A 22,517-nucleotide genomic window follows, 5' to 3' on the forward strand; every position below is an offset into this window, starting at 1 on the left:
ACCACCTCTCTGCTGAACTTCTGAACTGTACTTTTTAGAGCCAAGCTGACATCTCCACTTAAATGGATAAAGTGAAATTAGCCAAGACTGACCAGCCCCCTCTTGGAAAAAACTTTCCCTATTTCAATAAACGTCCCCAACATCCATCCGGCTCAGCCCCAAACCCAGATGCTACCTTCACTTCCAAGCTCTCTCACACACTGCGTCAAATACCTCATCAAGCAATGCTAACCGTTCTGACTTTGCCTCCTCCACCTTCCGTGCCTCAGCCACATGGGTCTTCTTGCCTCCTTGAACTGGAGACCCTCACATGGCTAACTCCCCTTCCTCACTCACATGACAGCTCGGAGGCCTTACTGGGCCGGTAACTCTCCTCACTTTCTCATTCACCATCTCATTACCTTATTTCAGGGCTCACGTTCGCTGGACTGTCATCCCCACAGGGCATCTTGTTTGTGGCTCTATTTCTAGCATTTGGTGCACAATAGTGTAGGAACGGCTCACCTAACACACTACTCCTCGTGTGCCAGCTGGCCTACGATAGCTTCCTCACTGCAAGTGCCTGAAGTTTACTGTAACACAGGCAGCAAAATCAGATTGCTTAGATGCAAACCATTTTTATGTTTTAAGAAGCCTTCATATCTTCAAAAGTGTCACGTTTGGATATATGTTGAAGTTTTAATTCCAAACTAGAGAAATTATACCGTTATTTGAGGGAAAAAAAAATCTTCTTTTTTTAGTAGTCAAACTAGTCGCTGCTGCTGGGGAAGAAGAAACTTCTATGTTATGTAAAAAGGCTTTGTGCCACAAACTTTTATCACTTTTTAAAAAATATAACTATGGTTTGGAGGACATTTAATATCTGGATTTCATTTCATGAAGGAAAACAAAAGTACATTACAGAGATTTAAAAAAACAAGTTAGGACAAAACAAAATTAGCTGAATTCCATTTTTTAGGGTCGTTACTCTCTATTCTTTACTTTTCCTCAACTTATTACTAAAATACTTCATAACAGCATATATTTTCGTTTCCCTGAGAAATGGTTTCATGTAAGAACTACATTAGGGGACTGAGGGAACAGGAGCACCTTGATATAAACACCCTAAGTGAATGATTCAACTGAAGTCTAAATTAAGAAACACGGTGAGGCAAATGTGTGTTTTAAATTATTTCAAGTGAACTACGTATCTGGTTTTATTTCAACTGTCTTCATATTTTTTAGGGCCCTATATACATTTGCATATTTTTAGAGGTGTGTTAAAATATAATGTAATAAGATCTTACTGTAGGCTTTTTGCCTTCTTTTAACAAAGTTTTTCTTCTGAGAACACCTTGAATAGTAACAGCTCCTGGATATAAATGTACTGCCAAATCTTCTGATTCTGCAGAACTAGAACAAAGGAATGAAAAAAGAAAGTGTAAGAGCTTTTGTGTACAGTAGTTACAAAGTAGGTACTTAAATGAAATGTAATTACTCTTCATTTTAAAACTTTGTTACTGTGTTCAGTACAAGAAGACACTGACAATGATAAAGTTTACTGATCTGAAATTTATACACTGTTACAAAAAGCTTAATCAGGAAGTTATTAAAGTCAGCAGATGGTTAAAACACACACTTTATGACATACTTGAACAAGTATAATTTAGACAGAATAGAGCAATTTGCTTCAGTGAAGATTAAATTAAGGTTTTAAGACTTCTTCTTAACATGCCACATTGCATCACTGCTGTAAACTTTTCTCCCCATTAGAAATTTCCTACCTAAGTCCTGGTAGGAAAGATGAGGATTCTTTTTGTTAAGTGTTTAAGCATACAAAGCTCTAAATAAAAATAGCAGAAGCTCAAAAAGAGGAGGAAAGGAAAAAGAAAACCCATGCTTAATTTAATTCTAAAATAGGTGAGAGAAGTAATACAGGCCATAACAACATATTTAAAAAACTAGCGTACTGCAATAAATTTTAATGACATTTAATCGCTGTCAATGCGTGTTTGATTATAGCCTTATAGCCCAACAGCTTTCTAAGGAAGGAATAACTCCAAAACTCAAGATTTCCTTTTCAAAAATCTTAAGAAAACTATCACAAAATAACCAAACATTTAAATATATCTCTTCCCAATGGACTTAAGGTCCTACATTTAAAACAAGAATAACTTAATCTGTTCTCTGGTAATCTGACATGATCTGCAGAATTCCTACAACACAGAAGAAAACTGTAAAGTTTGCCAGTTTATCCCTTTATGATTATTTAGGTGTCTTCAAAGTGACTTAAAAACCTAGAGACCACTAGAAATTTCATGTTAGAGCTATTTATATTCAGGGAGGTATACATAAAGAAATTAGACACCAAATTGATATAAAGTTCACTTCTGAAGTTGGCTATTTTGTTGTAGTATGAGGTGGCTGATTACTTATTACCCCTAACCTCCAGCCCCCAATCAGTCTAACATTCTCATTTCCTTCTGCAGCTAATATGGTGCAGAAAGAGCCCTGGTTTAACTACATAAACCATCGAACAAACGAGAGTTGAAATGAATAAATATCTACTGAAATAACTTGTCCAAATTCCAGATCTGCAGTTTATCTAAAAAATTCTTAATAAAGACAAAATGAATGGAGACTTATTAGCAAAGTAAATGCTCTGACAGTAGCCTTTGTGTAATAAGCGGATTTTTGTATTGCTTATCCAATAACTAGCAGCACTGGAAAGACCTACGCGGTTACAAGGCTACCAACCTGGAATTATTTTGCAATTAGCTCAGTGGAACAGAAAGAGAAGTCCAAATTTCTCTCTAGATTAAATCTAGGAAAGAACATTTTCCTAGATACTTTTTTAGTTTATTAACCAATTAGCTGAGAAAGAACAGAGACACTGTGAGATTACGCCCGTTAAGCCAATCACCACCACCAGAGGGGAGTTCTGTGGCCCCTGGGTGCAGGGGGATTGTACCTGCTGGCCTTCATGTGGCTTCGATAGCCATTTCGTGCCACGCGTGTCACCGGCCCGAGAGAATGGTATAATCTGTTCCTGTTGGATTCCATTATAAATTGTATATATTACATATGCTTTTATTCACACAATCATTGATACCTAGAACAATATAATTTCTTCCCGTAATATAGCTTCCTAAATTCTACAAAAAGATAGTAGGTGGTTGCTCCTCTTTCTTAAGCATGCAACATAGATTAAAAAAAAAAAATGTTTTCTTCTACTACTGACTCTAGAAATACTTACAGGTGTTAGTATATACCATACATTTTATATACATTTGCTTTCATAAATCTGCTAAAATAATGAAAGGGTTATTTACTACCAATATTTTCAAAACCTGGAAAAGACTTCAAAAATCCTTTTGTTTCTAATCCAGTTCTTGGATTCCAGTTCAAAAATGGTATCTGGATTTATAATAAATAATTTTTTTATGTCCCTATGAAGACACCTAAAAACAATGTGGGCTGTAAATTTAAAGTTAATGTGGCCTAAACATTTTATTTTCCTCTCTATCCTTTACATTAAATCTAAGAAAACTAATAAAAGAGATGAGCTGAGTAATAAAGGCATTATTTTATTTCCACATCAACTGAAATAAATGCTGAAGCCAATAAATGATTAAAATGGTTTGAATTAATATATATCCAAAAAGGCATGTAATACTTAACAAAGGAAAAAAACACATACATAGAAACACCAACACTTCTTCGTCTGGGAAAAGCCAAAAGTAGCACTGTTGGCAAATGTTATTTAAAGCAAAAAGCACTGCTTTAGTAACTTAGGCAGCAACAAACATATTTGATGTCTCTGTAATGATATGCTTAACATTCAGAATACTATTTTCAAATTCATTATCTACAAGCAATATTTTAAACATCCTAGTTCTTTATTTACTTTTTATTATTCCATGGCTGAATCTTGCTGGGAAGCATTAATTTGCTCTCAAAATGTTCCAAGAGCCACAGATTTAAACTTGGCGCAAGTACAGATTTTTTTAGCTGCAAACCTCTGTGAAGCAAAACATGTGTCATAAAAGAAATATACTGTTTTGAGATGTGAAGGTAACACCGTTACATACAGTCTTCAGAAACAACCTGCTGGGAGGAGGACGGACAGATTACTGAACACGACACCGTCCCGGTTACTCACTCACCTACAACTCATTCAAACTGACAAACGTTTTTCTCATCAATATTTTTTATCTAAAGATTACAATACACTTTATAATCAACATATAACGCTCTTCCTAGAGGGAAAGAACTAAAATAACTTGTACAGACAGCATGCCAGAGGCAACTCTGGCGTTTTTCTCATTTCAGGCAAACCCTAATGAAGAGACTGAATGTAAAAGTTGGAAGAGAAACAGTGTACAAAAAACAAAGTAAGATCCCCCAAAACAAAGAACAAGACTTGATAACGCTGACAATTAAGAGTAGAGAGGCTTAAGAGTACTTTGAAATGTTGGATTTACAAATAAAATCTTAATCACATAATGGAGAGAAATCGTTATGAAGTTTCATCAAGAACAAAAATAAATTTTCCAATTCCAATATAGTTTAATTTCAAATGTATAGTCAATAAAATTATTTTCTATTAAAAAGTGACTAATAGGGAGTTAGGTAACTATTCTCAACTCTACCAATTTTAATACGGCACTCCAAACTCAATCTCCACAACACTCTGCTGCTTAGAAACTTAGGATGCAATTTATATACAAAAGGGAGCAATTATTTTGGTAAGAGTCAAACACCTTATAAATACGAAAATTGAAGAACTGAAATGGCCAAAGACAATATAAACGTCCTAATGGACATTTAGTAAATAAATTATTTGCACTGTTTGGCTACATTTTTAGGAGCTCTTACACTCGAAGATCTCAATACAGCTCAGGATTTGCTGCAGAAAGAGCACAACTCCTATTGCTTAAAGCCATAAAGAAAGGAGAATGGAGTGAGACCTAGAGTATTTCAGTACAAATCTCTGTGCTGTATGTAAACTCTGAGTTGCTGACAATTTAAATTTAAATTTTAAGCTGCTTTACTTATAGTATAATTTAAAATTTACTAAGTCATTTTGCTCTTGACAAAGTAGCAGAGAATGAAGTAGACCATTCTATTAAGTGCCTTAAAATTACTTAAGTGAACAAGAATTTAAGGAAATAATTTTACTTTAAACACATAGTAGGTAAGTTTACTATGACTGGTTATTACTATTTTTAAATTATAACTTTAAAGATACTAAAATTCAAATACATGTGTCAAGGCACCAATTAAACATGTATTTATTAGCTAAGACTCAATTCCAGACTTAAATATCAACTTCTAATTCTACCACCAGTTGGAAGCTTATAAAGAGTCCCTTACAGATATGTAACAAATTTTAGGTGTTAAGATGTTTATGATCTTTTAAGAAAGACCAACTAAGCTCCAAGCAGTTCAAATGGACAATTTTTCTTACCTCTCAAAAGCAGGCCATGAGGTTTCTTCACTTAGTTCAGAACCATCACTGCTACCTAAAATCAAAAGTTATTCTACTTTTAAACATCAGAATTAGTTTGAATTTCGTATTTTAAAAATAAATTCTCTAATTGTACTTATAAAGTGATAATCATGTTATTTGTGGGTGAACGTCTACATATTAATTCTTCATTCTTGTGTTACTGCTGGGAGGCTTATTCTGCAATATACTGGAATATAGTTAACAAGACCTCCAAAAATAACAGAAAAGCATAAAACATTTATGTAGGTCTACTTATGGCTCAAATTCATTATGTTTATAAACAATTTTCTACCATCAGAGAATGTACATACACACAAAACTTTAAACTTTCAAAATTTTGTGGGGCGCCTGGGTAGCTCTGTAAGAGTGTCCGACTTCTGTTTAGGTAATGATCTCACAGTTTGTGGGTTCGAGCCCCCCACTGGGTTCTGTGCTGACAGCTCAGAGCCTGGAGCCTGTTTCAGATTCTGTCTCTCTCTCTCTCTCTCTGCCCCTCCCCCACTCGTGCTCTGTCTCTGTCTCAAAAATAAAGAAAAAAAAATTTTTTTGCCATAATTTAAGACAAATAAATTGTTCAATTCTTAGAGGCTCCTTCTCTTTGTATTCCTTTAAAAACCCATTATTATCCTAAGGATAAGAAGCTTAATGAAATTCCTCTTTCCTTTTCTCTCTCTCTCAAAAATAAATATACGTTAAAAAAAAAAAGAAAGGAAGTTTAATGACACTCAACTTTTGCCTTTAGAGGAGCCAAGGTAGAAGAGGAAGGAATCCTTAAATTAAAAAAAAAAAGAAATAACAATGGTATGCTAACAATGTAAAAACTTTTTCTTTGGCCAGAATAACAGCTAAAATACAAAGTATTAAATTAGTTAAAGAAAAAAATGAGAATAAATTTGGAGACTAAAAAACAGCTTACACTGATTTAAACGTTATTTTAAAGATAATTCTGGCTCTCAATAAAACTGCCAAATAATGTGTCCCTTATGTATCAAGTTAAACTGTCCATCAGACTTTCACACCAGTGTTCCATGAGAGACTCAAACTACACAGCTAAAAGGTAGGCATTATATTTGGATTAATACCTCGTCTATGTATTTAGAGTGGCCCTAGCTATGTATTATCCCTGGAAGAGCTTAGTTAATAGCCATTGAAATAATTTTCTTGTTGTATGGGTCAGATGAGAAAATGGAAGTATTCTGCTGGTGGTTGGAGGGTGTTCTAGATCATCTGTTGATTTGTAACATTATGTGGTAAGGACAGAAAAATTAATCATAATTAGTATGATTTAGTTGTATAAAATATGTTTTTCCAGTTCAGAGTGGATATGCTTCTCTTAGCTAGGCAAGACCACGTCAGGTTATCTAAGACATCTGAACCACAGAGGCCACTGGCCCAAGCACTGGCTAATTTGTCTGCAGTACTTTCTCAAAACCTCTATGGTATAGGTTGATATTATGTGTTAAAGTCACAACTAAGGAAAAAACTCTTTTGTAACTATAAATTGTGTGTGTGTATGTGTGTGTGTGTGTGTGTGTGTGTAACACCTAACATCTAAGGTTACAGATTTATTTTCCTTCCAGAATATACAGCTTTAAAACAAAAACCTTGCAAGGTAATGTCTATGTTTAACGTTCTTAATTTATAAACAAGGATGTAACAATCCTTATTGCTTACCTACTTAATAGCCTTTGAATAAACAAAAAATAAATACAAAGGCAAAAATTAAAATAGTCTCTTCCTGTTCTAAAGAAAGGCCTACAAACTGAGACACTAACTGTAACCAAATGAAATAACTAGATAAGTAACTGTCTTGCAGTGACAAAAAAAAGAATATCTATGGAAAGTAAAAGCCATAAATAAGCTAAAGAATTTTCATTATAAAATCTATGATGGGGGCGCCTGGGTGGCTTAGTCGGTTAAGCGTCCGACTTTCGCTTAGGTCATGATCTCGCGGTTCGTGGGTTCGAGCCCCGCGTCGGGCTCTGTGCTGACTGCCAGCTCAGAGACTGGAGCCTGTTTCAGAGTCTGTGACTCCCTCTCTCTCTGGCCCCTCTCTCTCTCTCTCTCTCTCTCTCTCCCAGAAATAAATAAAACATTAAAAAAAAATCTATGATGGGGAAAAGTCAAATATTATATATACTTAATTGAGAGCTGTGATTTTAAAAATTATTATTTTTTCATTTAAGTGGCATGCCAGGACTCCATAGTGTAACAAATTTTTAACGGGAAAAAAGTTCTTCCTTTCACTTTTGCATAATTATTCTGTGTATTATTTTTCAGACTGAGGTTGATACTTGTATATAGACCACTTACAGCATCAATGAAGAGGTATTTTAGGTGGCTAATTGGTCTTGCATTTTGTGAATTTTATCGTCATTTAATCATTTGCATTTATCAAAGGGGGAACTTTGGAAATAAAAAACTGAATGGTGCTGGAAAGCTCTAAATCAATTTTATTTACAGGGTTTGGGTCTCTCAAAGGTTAAGGAAGTCAAATGTTTTGTTTTGTTTTTTAAAATTTTTTTTAATGTTTATTTTCTTTTTGTGTGAGAGAGAGACAGAGCACGAACAGGGGAGGAGCAGAGAGAGAGGGAGACACAGAATTCAAAGCAGGCTCCAGGCTCTGAGCAGTCAGCACACAGCCTGAAGTGGGGCTCGAACTCATGAACCATGAGATCATGACCTGAGCCAAAGTCAGACGCTTAATCAACTGAGCCACCCAGGTGCCCCAAGGAAGTCAATATGTTTACGAAAATGAACTCCTTCTTGGATTTCTTTCTACTGACTTATCAATATTGAGATGATCCTATTAACAGGCAAAGAGCTCTTGACCAAGCTGGTACTTAATCAGGGAAGACATTTTCCTCCTTTATTCCTTTTAAAAAATAAAACAGTACTGTATATTTTTCTAATTATCAAAAGAAACGCTCATCTAAAAGATGCAGAAAATAAGCAAGTTTAGGAAGTAAAAACAAATTCTTCACAACCTCATCTCCTTTTCCAGTATGGTCCCGATTTTCTGGTCCCCTTCACGGTAGCTGTCTCTATTTCCTCACCTCTCATTTTCCAGGCTACTCCAATCAGGACTCCACTATGAAGCAACTCTTACCAAGGTCACCAAACACTTCTATCTTGCCAAATGAACTCATCAATTCCTATTCTCATTTTTTCTTTTTCCTTGCATTTGACAGTGATACTTCCTTCCTCCTGGAGATACTTTGTCTACTGGGCTTTTGTGGTCCCACGCCCTGATTTTTATCGCTACTTCACTGATCCCCCTTCTTCCTATTTCTTTTGATGGCCCATCTTTAAACAAAAAGTAATCAGACCTCTAAATAGGAGTATATCTTCTCTTATTTGTTTACATTCTCTCCCCTGGTGAACTTAACCAATCTCATGGCCTGAGATATTATAAATGTCCTAACTCCTATACTCCTATCTACAAACCTAACCTTACCCACTGAGTTCAAGTCACATATTCAGTTACCTACCTGACAACTCCATGTGGACCAAACATGTCCAAAACAGAATTCCTAATTCCCCAAACCCAGTCCTCCTTCACAAATACCTCACCACCTACAAATGATTGTTCTTGTCTTCTCTACTATGGCAGTAGCACCACTATCTAACTAGCTGCTTAATCCAAAAGACAGCGAGTATACCAACACTGTCTTTTCCCTCATCCTACAAACAAACTGCATGAAGTAACCAACTCAACCAGTCTACCTTCTTTTCCCACCATTTCTCAAATGCTTCCCCTTTTGGAGTCAGAAACATCAAGCACTTTTAAAACCATCATGAATTATTAACTTCAGAAGCTACTAGTAAGATGATCCTATATCTGTTACTTTGCTTTTATCAAATTTTCTCTATGTATGGTAGGATTAAAGACTTTTTTTTCCAGCTGAGTTTTATTAAAAGTCTCATTTTATATAACTTGGAATCCTCTCAGAGAAGTTATTTCTCACCTATTGATATTCCACTAGAAAGAGTAGAACTTTCAGCTTGGCCTCGAGACGGTGCGTGGGGTTCCATGACGCTATCGTCTAATAGGTGTCTTGGCCCTGCATTTGGGAACGTTGCACTCTTAAACTCTGCTGTGTTCATTTTATGAATGAAACTGGAGACAAAGAGAAATATTTTTCATATCTTTTACTACTGTCAGGTAATTCAAAATATAAAAGATACTCTTATATAAAGACTTAGGACACAGAAGACTTACTTGCTATCCTGACCTGACTTCTCAACTCTCATACTAATAAACACATAAGATTTTTACCACGAGAGCCTCAAACCAGCAGTTTAGGGAAAATGTCTTAGGAAACCAGGCCAGGCCTTATCTATTTATGTAAGAGCTAATACCTTAAATTCACCTTAAGTCTCAGGTCCATTAAAAAATTGTTTATTTACATTAGCTTTTGGAAAACAGCTATTAAATTTTCACAAAAATCATGGCAACAGTGAACTATGGGCCCCATTTTGAGAAAAGTCTTGCAAAGTTAATGGTGTTAAAACAAAAAATCAGTTTCCTTTTCTTTATGTTTAGGAATCAAAGGAGTGATTTTTATAGACCTTAACTTATGGTGACTTATTTTGATTAAGACAAGCAATGACTGTCTTGATACAAAGATAATAATTTAAAAGGAAAATGGTATATTGTTTTCCTGATTTTATTTATGATGACGCTCTGTAATATAGTTCATTTGTAAAGGCACTGCTGGGAAGCTTATTTCCAAATTAAGGAAAAACTAAGTGCTTTTAAGCAAACAAGATATTTTACTGAATCAGGAAAAAACTATGGTTATACAAATAAAACTATTCAGGATGCTAATTTCTTTTAACTAATAAAATATACAGAAAATAAATCCAACCAGAAACAACCTAAAATTCTGAAAGATAAAATTAAAGCTGCTGACTTATAACCCAAGCTGTGGCACTTCCTATGTCCATGGGGAATCAGGTTCCGAGGGGACGGAGGTGTCGGTGGAAGCAAGGCCCCTTCAGCTGCCATGCTTTTCCTTCCACTCTGTGGAGATGCTCCCACTTCAGGGCCTAAGGGTTACATGTGAGAGAGAGAGAGAGAGGTTTTCAAATGGCTTCAAGAGAGTATTTTCTTTTTAATCCCTCGATAGAAAATTTAAAATGGGGTTTAAATAAAATAATATTGCTAATTCTATTTTCAATGACTGAATATTAAATATATACTTTCTGCAAAGTCCAAAACATATAAAATCAGTTAATTTCTATCTATCTTAATTGCACTAAGCAGGCAGTAGAAGCATTTTCCCCCACTAACAGAGAAAGAAGAATTAGAAGAGACAGACTCAGGCTCACTGCGTGTAAAGCCTGAACTAATCACCCAGGTCTGAGTCCTGTAACTTAGTGCTCATTTCATTTTGCACACTGCTTCTTGCTCTGAGTTTCAGCTTTCTCTTAGAGAAAGAGCATTCAAGTTGGAATTCCAGTCTATATTGACACTGTTCAGGCTTATGGGAATTTAAAAAACAGAACCGACAGCTACACAGATTTGCAAACTATCACTTTAACAATAAAAACAAAAGCAAATTTAAGAGATTTAGACCGCCCTGTTTTCCTCTGCTTGTAATCCTCTCCTAGATATTGTCATGGCTTGTCTCCTTGCTTCCTCCACATCTTATGAGATCAGCCTCCCAATAATTTGAGAGGATGCAGTATTATGAAGCTTAATGTCAAACTCTTCACTTGAAATTACAAAAAGGTAATTAATAATTTCTTAAATAATAGGGAATTCTCTCCAATTTTACATTTTTAATCATGTGTGGTATATAAATATTATCCCCATTATACTGTGACAGGTAAATTAAGGGACTGTGACAATTCTTTTTTAATATTTTCAGTATGTGGACCAGTATTAAAGTGAAATTTCTAAAAAGTTAAGTCACTAAAACTGACTTCCATAATTATTCAAATTAGTAAAATTTTCCACTCAGACCTCACAAATTTCTAATGTAATTAATCTTCATTGCCTAGGACAGTGTATTCTTAATAAAAAGAAGAGATATTCATAAATATGAATACGAATATTATCTATTTTTTTTTGTTATGTATTTTTCTTGATTAGTTGGCTTGTTTGTACATTTCTACAAATTCCAAGTAAAAACTTATTTTTTCCAAGTAACAACTTAAAAAAAATTTTTTTTTTAGTGTTTATTTTTGAGAGAGACAGTGAGACAGAGCGCTAGCAGGGGAGGGGCAGAGAGAAGAGACAAAATGAGAAGCAGGCTCTAGGCTCCGAGCTGTCAGCACAGAGCCTGATGTGGGGCTCAAACCCATGAACCGTGAGATCATGACCTGAGCCAAAGTTGTACACTCAACCAACTGAGCCACCCAGCCACCTCTCAAGTAACAACTTTTTAATTAAAAAAAAAAGCCCAAACAAAAAAGTGATATATTTTAATATCAAAAATAAAATTTTGCGTCCATTACAAAATGTGCTAAGTGTATCTACTTTGAAGCGCATTCTTTATTAGGTTACCTGATTTCTTATTTGATCATCAGAGAAAAGAATATGCACTAACCTACTAAATCTTCTCTGGAAGCAGCAGAACGTGGTGTGCTTGTCCCTGGTTCTATCTTTAATGAAAGCCTGTCATTTGAAAAAGAAACAAAACACATAAAATGATTAACATTTGACCAAATAATATTAAAATTATGTGTTTGCTCACCAAAAAAAAAAAAAAAAAGAATTTTTATAAAGTAATCTCAACTATATATTTTTCTTCAAGGACAATCTTTAATAGTAAATTTCCTATATCCTTCATACAAAGCTGATCTCGTGGTTATTCTAGGACATATTAGGGAAGGGAATAACATTAAAAGTTACATTTAAAAACAGAAAAATCTTCCCAAACTACCCCAATGTTGCCAAATGGTTCGCCACATTTAAAGATTTTTGATAACCACTCAAAAGTAACATAACTTGAAGTTATATTGATACCTGACACTTAAATTCAGGATTTTTCACATATGTTACTAAATGTATTATGCATATTATTTCCAGAATCTTTACTTGATGTATTAATGGCTTCTCTAGAACTCAAAATTTCCAAAACACCCCCCAAAACGGCCAATTCAACTTCCTAAAAGATGGATGCTCAACAATAAAAAGGTTTGCAAAGTTCCTGGTAAATCCCTGATCTAACTCAAAGTTTATTACTTTGTACATAAGTTCCATTTAGGATAATATATCCAGTTTTGAGTTCCACAGCAAGAAGAGATTAGGACTCCTATAAGTGGAAATTTTCAGGAACTAGGATAATAAAGCAGTTGTAGAAAATACTTTAGTATAGTCCACAAGGCCTATTCTTACTAAATATTTGTCTAAATATTAATATTTTTAAAAAGTATTCTATTAACTGGTGTTTTCTTAATGAAATTGTATAATTGATACTCATCATGATAAATCTATTATTATAGGTTCTTAGCTTATTAATTACTTGACTACCTAACAAGGCAATTATATATGATTATTTTCCAATTCTTTGACAGTGTAAAATGCAGTACTGAACGGATGTACAATTAACTAGAACTCTCTGCTCTTTTTCTTTTTACAGAGCAGTTTAATTATTTGGGCTACAGATTGTAGTGAATTCATTCATCTGATAAACAGGTATTAAACATCTGTTTGGTGCTGGGCACTGTGCTCTTTGCAGTGAATATAAGAGAGACTAAGTAAGGGCAGACATGGTGTCCCTGCCTTTCTGAAGCTTACAGTTTGGTAGGTGGAAGACACAGAAGTAAACAAAGTAACTACAATTTCTTAACACAGAGCTGCGAAAGAAAGGAACAGGAATGAAGCTATGTGTGAACTACACTGCTATCAGCAATAGTAAAAGCATCTTTTAAAGCACAGCAGTCAAGCTGGAGTGTCAGTTGCCTACGTTGTCATCAAAACACCACAGAGTTAATAGTGCTGCTACTTCACTGAGAAACGATGTGTTCAGTATTAAAATGAAGTAACTTCGAAAGATTTTCATGCTGATTAAAAAACATGCATGTAATTTGTTTTATCTATACTGGTTGCCTATATAGATGAAGATGCCAACAACAGAGGCCTTTGGATAAACAAGGTGTCATTTTTATTTAAATCTTTCATCATAAAACCATTTTTCTAATCATATTAATAGCTCTTATCTTAAAATGCTCTGGTTCTCGGTACACTGAATTAGTAGGGTCATGCAACAGACTGCATCTTTAAAAATTATCTTCTTCAGTCTCCCATATGAGGCCAACACCCCCAAGTGACTTGCTCCCTCAAGTAAAAACACTGTTTCCCACTCTATTCCTTTCATCAGTCCCTCCCCTGGAACGCCTTTCCTCACTCTTTACGTGGAGATATCTCCTATTCACCTGTTAAGACTAAGCCCAGGAGACATCATCTCCGAAAGCTGTTCATGTTACTCTTTTCCTTGTTTTTTCCACTCAAAAGCTGAGTTGGGTCTCCCCCGTATCTACATTCCCAGAGGACCCTGGGCATATCTCCATTACAGTGATGTTTGACGTGATTTTTAGTCATCTGGTTGTGGATGTGTTTTGTATTAGACTGAACTTCTTAATTAAGGGCAAGAACAAGATTTTGTTTTTGTAATCCTAGCAGCTAGCATAGTAACTCTCCTGTGGCTAAAGCTTAATAAATATTTATTAAAATGAATATAATTGTAAGGATACTCTGGTTCTAGCTACTCATGAAAACAAAATCAGTACAATAACATCAGCTCTCCTACAAAAACGAAGGTATCTTATGTCAGTTTACAGACATTTAAAACTACTTACTGGCTTAATTGGCTACTTTATCCTTTTAACAAAGTAAAAATCAGGTTAAATAAACACTTTATTATTTTAATTTCATAGCAGTCAGTAACAATTTACCATCTTCTATAACAGCAGTAATTTATCTTAGGCTTTACTCCTACTGAATCATTTAAGTTATATTGCCTTTTAAAAAAGTTTTTATTTATTTATTTTGAGAGAGAGAGGGAGAAAGAAAACATGAGAGGGTGAGGGGCAGAGAGAGCATCCCTAGCAGGCACTGTGCTGCCAGCGCAGAGCCTGATGTGGGGCTCAAACTTGAACTGTGAGACCATGACCTGAGCCGAGATCGAGTTGGATGCTTAACCGACTGAGCCACCCAGGTGCCCCGAACAGTTTAACTGCTTTTAAATCCAGTAAATTTGATTGAGGTAGAGAAATTTTTAGTAACTACTTAATCATATTTTGAGTTTTAAGATAATCTTCCGTACCTCCCCGGACAAAACATGAGTGTTTTCTGCTGTCAGTGTCTGGAGCTGACATAGAAGATAGTGGTAAATAGAGGATACAGACCACCAGACTCAAGCAGCTCACAACCTAGGGCAACAACAGATTTATGAAAAAACTCCAACCTTGAAAAGCTGATTCCATGACCTCACATATTTTCTTTTCTTTTTTCTTTACAAATAGTTTATTGTCAAGTTGATTTCCATATAACATCCAGTGCTCATCCCCACAAGTGCCCTCCTCCATGCCCATCTCCCCCCTCTCCCCCCGGACCCATCAGTCCTCAGTTTGTTCTCAGCATTCAAGAGTCTCTCATGGCCTCTCTCCCTCTCCCCCACCATTTCCGCCCTTCTTCTCCCCATTGTTCCTCCGTCAAGTTCCTCCCAATCCTCCTATACGTGCAAACATATGATAATTGTCCTTATCTGCCTGACTTATTTCGCTCAGCATAACACCCTCAAGCTCCATCCATGTTGCTACACATGGCCAGATTTCATTATTTCTCATTGCCATGTAGTATTCCATCGTATAGATAAACCACATCTTTTTGATCCATTCGTCCGTTGATGGACACTTAGGCTCTTCCCATGTTTTGGCTATTGTTGAGAGTGCTGCTATGAACACTGGGGTACATGTGCCTGTATGCATCAGCACTCCTGTATCCCTTGGGTAAATTCCTAGCAGTGCTATTGCTGGGTCATAGGGGAGTTCTATTGTTAATTTTTTGAGGAACCTCCACCGTGTTTTCCAGAGTTTACATTCATGTAAACCGCACAAAATTCAATGTAAAATGCACCAGTTTACATTTCCACCAACAGTGTAGGAGGGTGCCCGTTTCTCCACATCCTCACCAGCATCTCGCGTTCTCTGATTTGCTCATTTTAGCCACTCTGACTGGCGTGAGGTGGTATCTCAGTGTGGTTTTGATTTGTATTTCCCTGATGAGGAGGGATGCTGAGCATCGTTTCATGTGTCTGTTGGCCATCTGGATGTCCTCTTTGGAGAAGTGTCTGTTTATATCTTCTGCCCATTTCTTCACTGGGTTGTTTGTTTTTCGGGTGTGGAGTTTGGTGAGTTCCTTATAGATTTTGGATGTTAATCCTTTATCTGATATGTCATTTGCAACTATCTTTTCCCATTCCGTTGGTTGCCCATTAGTTTTATGGATCATTTCCCTTGCTGTGCAGAAGCTTTTAATCTTGATGAGGTCCCAATAGTTTATTTTTGCTCTTGATTCCTTTGCTTTTGGGGATGTGTCAAGTAAGAAATTTCTGCGGTGGATGGCCTCACATATTTTCAAATGAATTGCTATGTAATAAGCTTTTATAAAATAAAATAAAAATTGATACAAAACTGATACAGAAATATAAACTGGTAATATTATGGTGTGGGGAAAGACATGGCAATAAAGGCTTTTAAACATTAATAAAATTTTAGATACATTTAAATATACATTATCTAGAGCTTAATATATCTAATCTTTAAAAAAAGTTGTTTAGGGGTGCCTGGGTGGCTCAGTCGGTTGGGGGTCTGACTTTGGCTCAGGTCATGATCTTACAGTTCGTGGGTTCGAGCCCCGTGTCAGGCTCTGTGCTGACAGCTCAGAGCCTGGAGCCTGCTTCAGATTCTGTGTCTCCCTTTCTCTCTGACCCAACCCTGCACAGTGTGTCTCTTTCTCTCTCTCTCAGAAATAAATAAAACATTAAAAAACAAAATAAAGTAAGTTGCTTATTTCTAGTTATTTTTCAGAATTTCTAGCCCTTTATTGTACTAAGTCTGTTCTTCAAAAACTGCTGAAACTTGTGGAACAATAAAGTTGATGACCACTATAACAAAATTTTTATATACAGCAGTAATAGTGAAAAATAACCTAGTCTCTCACTTTGATAAGTTATAAAGTAAGTATGTATAGGTATGTGAAGTAAGCATGAGTATGAGCTTTTACTGGAAAACATATTTATGAAAGACAAAAGGTAAATTTGAAAGCTTGGGAGTAACTGGCATAATAAAGTTAAGTGAAATTTTTTTAAATTTGAAATTAACAAAGTCACAAGAAATATCAGAAGCCTTGAGAGAAATAAATGTAAGCTCTTCATCCTTCCATCTTTTGAAAGAAACAAACACACACTGGCAGTTATAATGTACAGCATACCACTGAAAATTAAAAGGGTTCAAAAATCCTTCCCACCTTGGTCAGTACTGTGGATGTTAAGGAGAAGGAAAAGGACAATGGTATTTTAAAAGTGATTTTTAAAAAATCTGTAGCAAAGGACTTGTTACAATAGAGAAAAGGGGAAGTCTGGTGCTGGACACATATCTCTAACCCAGAAGTTAACAAGGCTCAATTATTTCCTCAATCCACAAAAATAATTAAGAACAAAATCAAAGCTATGTCAAAAATTACCACTGAAAAGGAGTAATTTTCCTATTTGTAGATTGTTTCATTAGTTTTTCGATCTATTAAAAGATAAATTTCCACGGGCACCTGGGTGGCTCAGTCAGTATCTGACTCTTGGTTTCAGCTCAGGTCATGATCTTGCTTCCTGAGTTTGAGCCCCGCATCAGGCTCTACACTGACAATGCGTGGGATTTCCTTTCTCCCTCTCTTTCTGCTCCCCCGCCCCCCCCCTTGCATGCGTGCTCGTGCTCTCTCTCGAAATTAAAAAATAAATAAATAAGAGATAAATTTCCATAAAGATTCAGTGTTTGAACATAGAGAGAAAGGAAGAAATTCAAACCACAACTATCAAACATCAGCTCTCAACAACCTGAGAAAGACGAAATACTTTTAAACAAAAGAACAGACGAGGTATTTGTATATTGGCTCAATCATACCAAGTGATTAAAAAGAAATATGTAAGTACTTTTAGCACTGTAAAGACATAACTGGATTAGGTGTTTGTATGATATGATGTAATGGTCAAATGTTTAAATCCACAGGGACAAAGGGTAGAAGACAGGACAAAGTGAAACAGACCACTTTTGAAGATCCAACCTACTTGTAATTATCATCTTCCACAAACTTCTGTAGTTCTTCTATATACTGAACAGAGTTCAGATATTTTTGGACATGAGGCAACATGGGGATATCTAGGCAAAATGTGATAAATGATTATTTTATAAAGTATATCTTAACCAGAATTTTTAAAGTTAATCTGAGAAAAATGTACTTAAAAGAAAAATTAAGGCCATGTAGCACCAAAATTCAAATTAACTCTAGAAGGATATTACTGAGGTAGATTTTATTTAACTTTATTTAATGTAAAACTAAAGGCATGCTGTTTGTATAGATTAAGAAAAAAAGTAAACATACTCTGGTTTCTCTGGTATAAAAAAACCCTGATCCAACTCCATTTACAAAATCCAATGTATGTGATAAATTTCCTCCCTGCATATACTTTTAGGAAGTTTCTGAGGTTTTCTTAAAAGTATATATGCATATAAGTTAGCTTTAAGATAAATCTATTTTAAATAAATCAGAGAATGTATGCTCACTGTTTTTTAATATTATAAAAACACATGCCACTAAGGTATCTTTATTCCCTATCAAACTGAAAGAATCCAAAACTTATAAAACATTAAAAAAAAAAACCACACCCTTTTTCTCATCATCTGGGCTTGTGTAAGCTCCTTCTACATATGTGGTTTCCATAAATTTCATCTTGAACAAAAACTGGTTATCTACCCAATATTGAACTCAAAAAAGCTAGTCAATTGTTACTAGCTAGGATCATACATCGTAGCCCTTCCCTAACTGAAAAATGTAAGAAGCACTTACATAATTGATGAGGAGTATCAAACGACATGAAGATAATAAAAAATTTTATAAATGATGTTATTAGCAAAGTTGCTACAAAATAGCAGAAGAGCAAAAGATAAAAAACTTTAAATATGAAATATTTCAATTCCTTAAAAGCAAAATCTCAAACAGGCTGTAAATATCAAACAGTGAAATGAAACAATCATTACCCCCTTTATATTAAGAGAACGTTCCCTGCTGTGTGAAAAATGTGTACCAAGTCAGGTAAATGGACCAACAGAATCACAGCATAACGGAGTAGTGGTGTTCCCCAGAGACGTACCGTATTCACAGGACTGCTGTAAGTCAGAAATTATTCGAAGGATGTTATTCATCAAATTTGATCTCTGCTCATTTTCTAAAATGCTGCCAGTTGATGGGTATGCTGAATCAATGTATGTTAAGTCTGACAAATAGATACCTGGAACAAAATGAGATAAATGAGTGTTTTCTTAACTGCAGCTTGGAAGAGGATGACAAAATGAAAAAGGGGGACAAAGCTAGTTTACAGCTATATTTCAATATATATGCCATACTTAGGATCTGTTGTTATGTAATACACCACAGCCTTGTTAAAACATGATGGCTGAGGCCTAGATTTCCATGGATTTGGGACCAGATACGTAAATAATATGTTTTCTGTAAGGATCCTTTATGATACCATTTTACATCTGAGTCTGGTTTGGAACCTCGTGGAAAGAAGATGAGCTCTTGAACTGGCTCTGCCTCTGGTTAGTTGTACATGTGGAGAAAGTTGTTTTAACTTCTGTACCTCAGCTTTTATGTCTCCACAACTAGTGCCTATTTTCTAAGGAGAGGATGAAGCAACTAAGTTAGCCTGGACAGTACACGGCATGGGGTAGTTACTTAGTATTAGTTCTATATGCCCTTGCCTCGAGTTGATAACCATCACTTGACATTAAATGAAAATTGTCTCATTCTGGTAAAAATGTCTTGTTCTGAAGATCAATAGTTGGATTTCTGAAACAGTGCACAGGATTACAAATTGAAGTTAATTCTTCCCCCAACCCTGATCCTGCAGCTCCATTTCTCCATAACCTCCAAAATAATCCGGTTCTACCAGTTCTGGATATGCAAGGTCACTTACTTAAAAACATTTTTTGAGAATTTATTATACAAATGTAAAGTGTGTAAAACAACTATAAAGAGAAAAATGCATCTTCCTACTTTTTACCTCATTACTCCATATTCATGAACTCTGTCACATACTGCCTTCCAAAGAAGCCCTGTGTTTTTTCCTCATGCCATTTCTTTCATCTGGACTGTTTCTTAACTCATCTCTGTTCATCTCCGTTACATTTTATATCCCGGTCAGTGTCAACTGTTCTTTTAGTTTTCTCATAGATTCCAAGAAAGGAATTTAGGAACTGTCTAGTCTCATCTCCTCTTTTTACAGATGAGGAATCTGAGGTCCATAGATAACAAAGCATGTGTCTAAAGCCATGTGAACTTTTAGTAATAGCACTGGACCTCAGAATATATACCCGTACTCCAATTTCTCTACTACATGCTGTTATAAATTCATACAGTTATCTATAATACCACTCGGTAATTTTTACAACTTTATAATCTGTTTGAACTCTCATGTTTATATCTTATCTGTTCACAACTATAAACTCATTCAAGGCAGTTGCTCTATCCTGCACTCTAGGAAAATGAAAATCTTGCACAGTGTTTTGACAATAGGTGCTTAAAACAACCTAAAACGTTGACGTGGCAATCCTTTTACTCTTCCTATTATCATTCCTTTCCACTCAGGAAATCTTAATGGTGTTCTTTAAGCCATCTATCATAAATACTTCCTTTTCTTTGGACTCTCAACTTTTTTAAGGACTTCAAATGAATCTTTAGCTTAGATTCTTTCCTTTTCCTTCAATCTCAGAGGAAGAGGAATCTGTTTCTCCTTCCCAAATCTAATCTGCGACTCAATGTCATTGCTACTGCCTCTTTTAGAACACCTGCTGCTTTCTCCACCTTCACTCCTCCTCCCCACCCCCACCCACGCCCCCTCAGCTCCTTCCCTAGAGCGCATGCATACACTTACACTTCCTCTTTAAGAAAACAAAATCAAGGCAACCCTTCTGTTCAAATCTGAGTCCCTCTGGACGGGCCTGCCTCTCTTTCTTTAACAAAACCTTTTAAGAGAAACACAGACCAGTCCACTTATTTTATCCTCCATCTCTTTAATGAAATATTTGACACAGAAAAGTTTACATGTGACAGACTTTGAAATAGGCAAAAAAGATTATTAGGTGTCTTGTCTCCAGTGTATCCTTCTGGGGTTTTGGAGCTATTTCATAACTCTGTAAGTTGTTGCAAACTGGTAATAATACAAATTCTTGTCCATAAAGATGCCAGTTCCTTATGTCTAGTAAAATGTAACAGATTAATGGTCTACGGATGTTGAGCAGTTTTGTAACTATCTGTATATTCATTTTAGCATTCTTTAGTGCCTATATGGTATATGTGGTGCTTTGAATTATCCCTTGAAATGGTTGCAAAAATCTTCCAGATTCCCTTATAAGTTTAATGATTTAAATAAAACCTTGACGTATATTCATTTTGTATTTGTGTGAGAATCATGATTTTACCTTTGAAAAAAGTATATTCTAACACCTGTAACGTAGGAACAACTATCTGTGAATGACCAGTCGAGTTAGGAACTACAGCACCACCAGTACTGCTCCTTCCCTGTATCATCTCCCTGCCTCCTGTCCAGGGGGAACTACTATTCCAAAACTTAAGATTATTCCCTTCTTTTTTTTTTCCCCCGCAAGATATGTCTGTAGCTCTACAAAGTATATTATTTACTTTTGCTTATTTTTGAGCTTTAAAAAAATCCCATTTTATGTGCATGTGATTAAATCAAATGATGACATTGGTAAAGTCAGAAAAGGTACACAAGTAATATACAGGTGTCTGTTAAAATTTTTAAATATGGCCTCCTGTGATTGCTGTGTCTCACCATTTTCTTTCCAAGAGTTATTCATGCTGTTAAGTGCAGCTGGAATTCCTTAAATTGAGGAATTTGTAACTATATGTCACAATTTATTTATTTTATTTGATAGATTTTTCAGTACTTCTCCCCTCCCTCTGCATGTTAGTAATGACATTCTTGTACATATCTCCTGGAACACAAAGAATTTCTCTAGGATACACAGGCCTATTGTATACCATAAATGACATATAGATGGTATATTAGTGTTCAACTTTACAAGACAATGCCACACTGTTTTTTAAAGCTCTGTGAATTCATACTTCCATTGACAGTCTGTTTCTACTGACCCATACTTGTGCTAACCCTTGATATTATCAGTCTTCTTAATTTCTGCCAATCTTGTGAGTATTAAATAATATCTTATTGTGTTTTAATTTTCATTTTCTTGATTAGTTATGTGGTTACGCACTCATATTTCTACAAAATGACTTTTGTCCATTTTTTTGATTTGTCTTTTTCTTATTGATTTCTAAGTTATTAATGTACTGCAGAAACTAGTCCATTTGGCACTTAAATTTTATCTGCTTTTCAACCTATTAATACAATCTGAAATCAAGATCTCACTGCTGAAACTTACTCCAGAAAAGGTATAAGGGACCTGCTCACTATGAAATCCTTACACATCTCTCTAGGTCTCTTCCTGCTGCTTCCTAGTGCCACAGCAGTACTTTCGTCATTCCCTTTGTTCCTGGGTCTTTACTGGCTTGAACCTTCCTAGCTTCCCACACTCCTTCCAATCTCCTTTTTCCTCATGTTCCCTAGAAGCTGGTGGTGTTCCCCATGGTTCCCCATGGTTATTCATCTTCTCACTCTGAGTGTACTTTTCTGGATCATCTTACTTCTGTAGCCTCAGCCATCACCTATTGCTGATGACTTTCCAAATCTCTTTTTAGAACTGAACTCCTAACTTTCAT

General features: G+C 35.5%; 1 protein-coding gene across 11 annotated transcripts in view; it reads right to left on the reverse strand.

Annotated features, from left to right (window-relative positions):
• RALGPS2 (Ral GEF with PH domain and SH3 binding motif 2) overlaps nucleotides 1-22,517 on the reverse strand; it is a 153,805-nt gene that overhangs the window by 18,530 nt on the left and 112,758 nt on the right. For 8 of the 11 annotated variants that reach the window (XM_039255416.1, XM_039255415.1, XM_039255413.1 and 5 more), the window contains 8 exons: nucleotides 18,868-19,005; nucleotides 17,785-17,875; nucleotides 12,049-12,116; nucleotides 10,408-10,543; nucleotides 9,460-9,611; nucleotides 5,450-5,504; nucleotides 2,951-3,028; nucleotides 1,287-1,392 (listed from right to left, as the gene is read on the reverse strand). In XM_039255416.1, the coding sequence (XP_039111347.1) occupies nucleotides 1,287-1,392; nucleotides 2,951-3,028; nucleotides 5,450-5,504; nucleotides 9,460-9,611; nucleotides 10,408-10,543; nucleotides 12,049-12,116; nucleotides 17,785-17,875; nucleotides 18,868-19,005 (824 nt within the window). Of the gene's footprint in view, nucleotides 1-1,286; nucleotides 1,393-2,950; nucleotides 3,029-3,657; nucleotides 4,090-5,449; nucleotides 5,505-9,459; nucleotides 9,612-10,407; nucleotides 10,544-12,048; nucleotides 12,117-17,784; nucleotides 17,876-18,867; nucleotides 19,006-22,517 lie in introns of those variants that run through there. The other 3 variants (XM_039255419.1, XM_039255417.1, XM_039255420.1) reach the window with 2 other exon arrangements.

This window comes from Hyaena hyaena, unplaced genomic scaffold (genome assembly GCF_003009895.1).
Source record: "Hyaena hyaena isolate Hyena2069 unplaced genomic scaffold, ASM300989v1 scaffold_525, whole genome shotgun sequence".
Taxonomy (NCBI): Eukaryota; Metazoa; Chordata; class Mammalia; order Carnivora; family Hyaenidae; genus Hyaena; species Hyaena hyaena.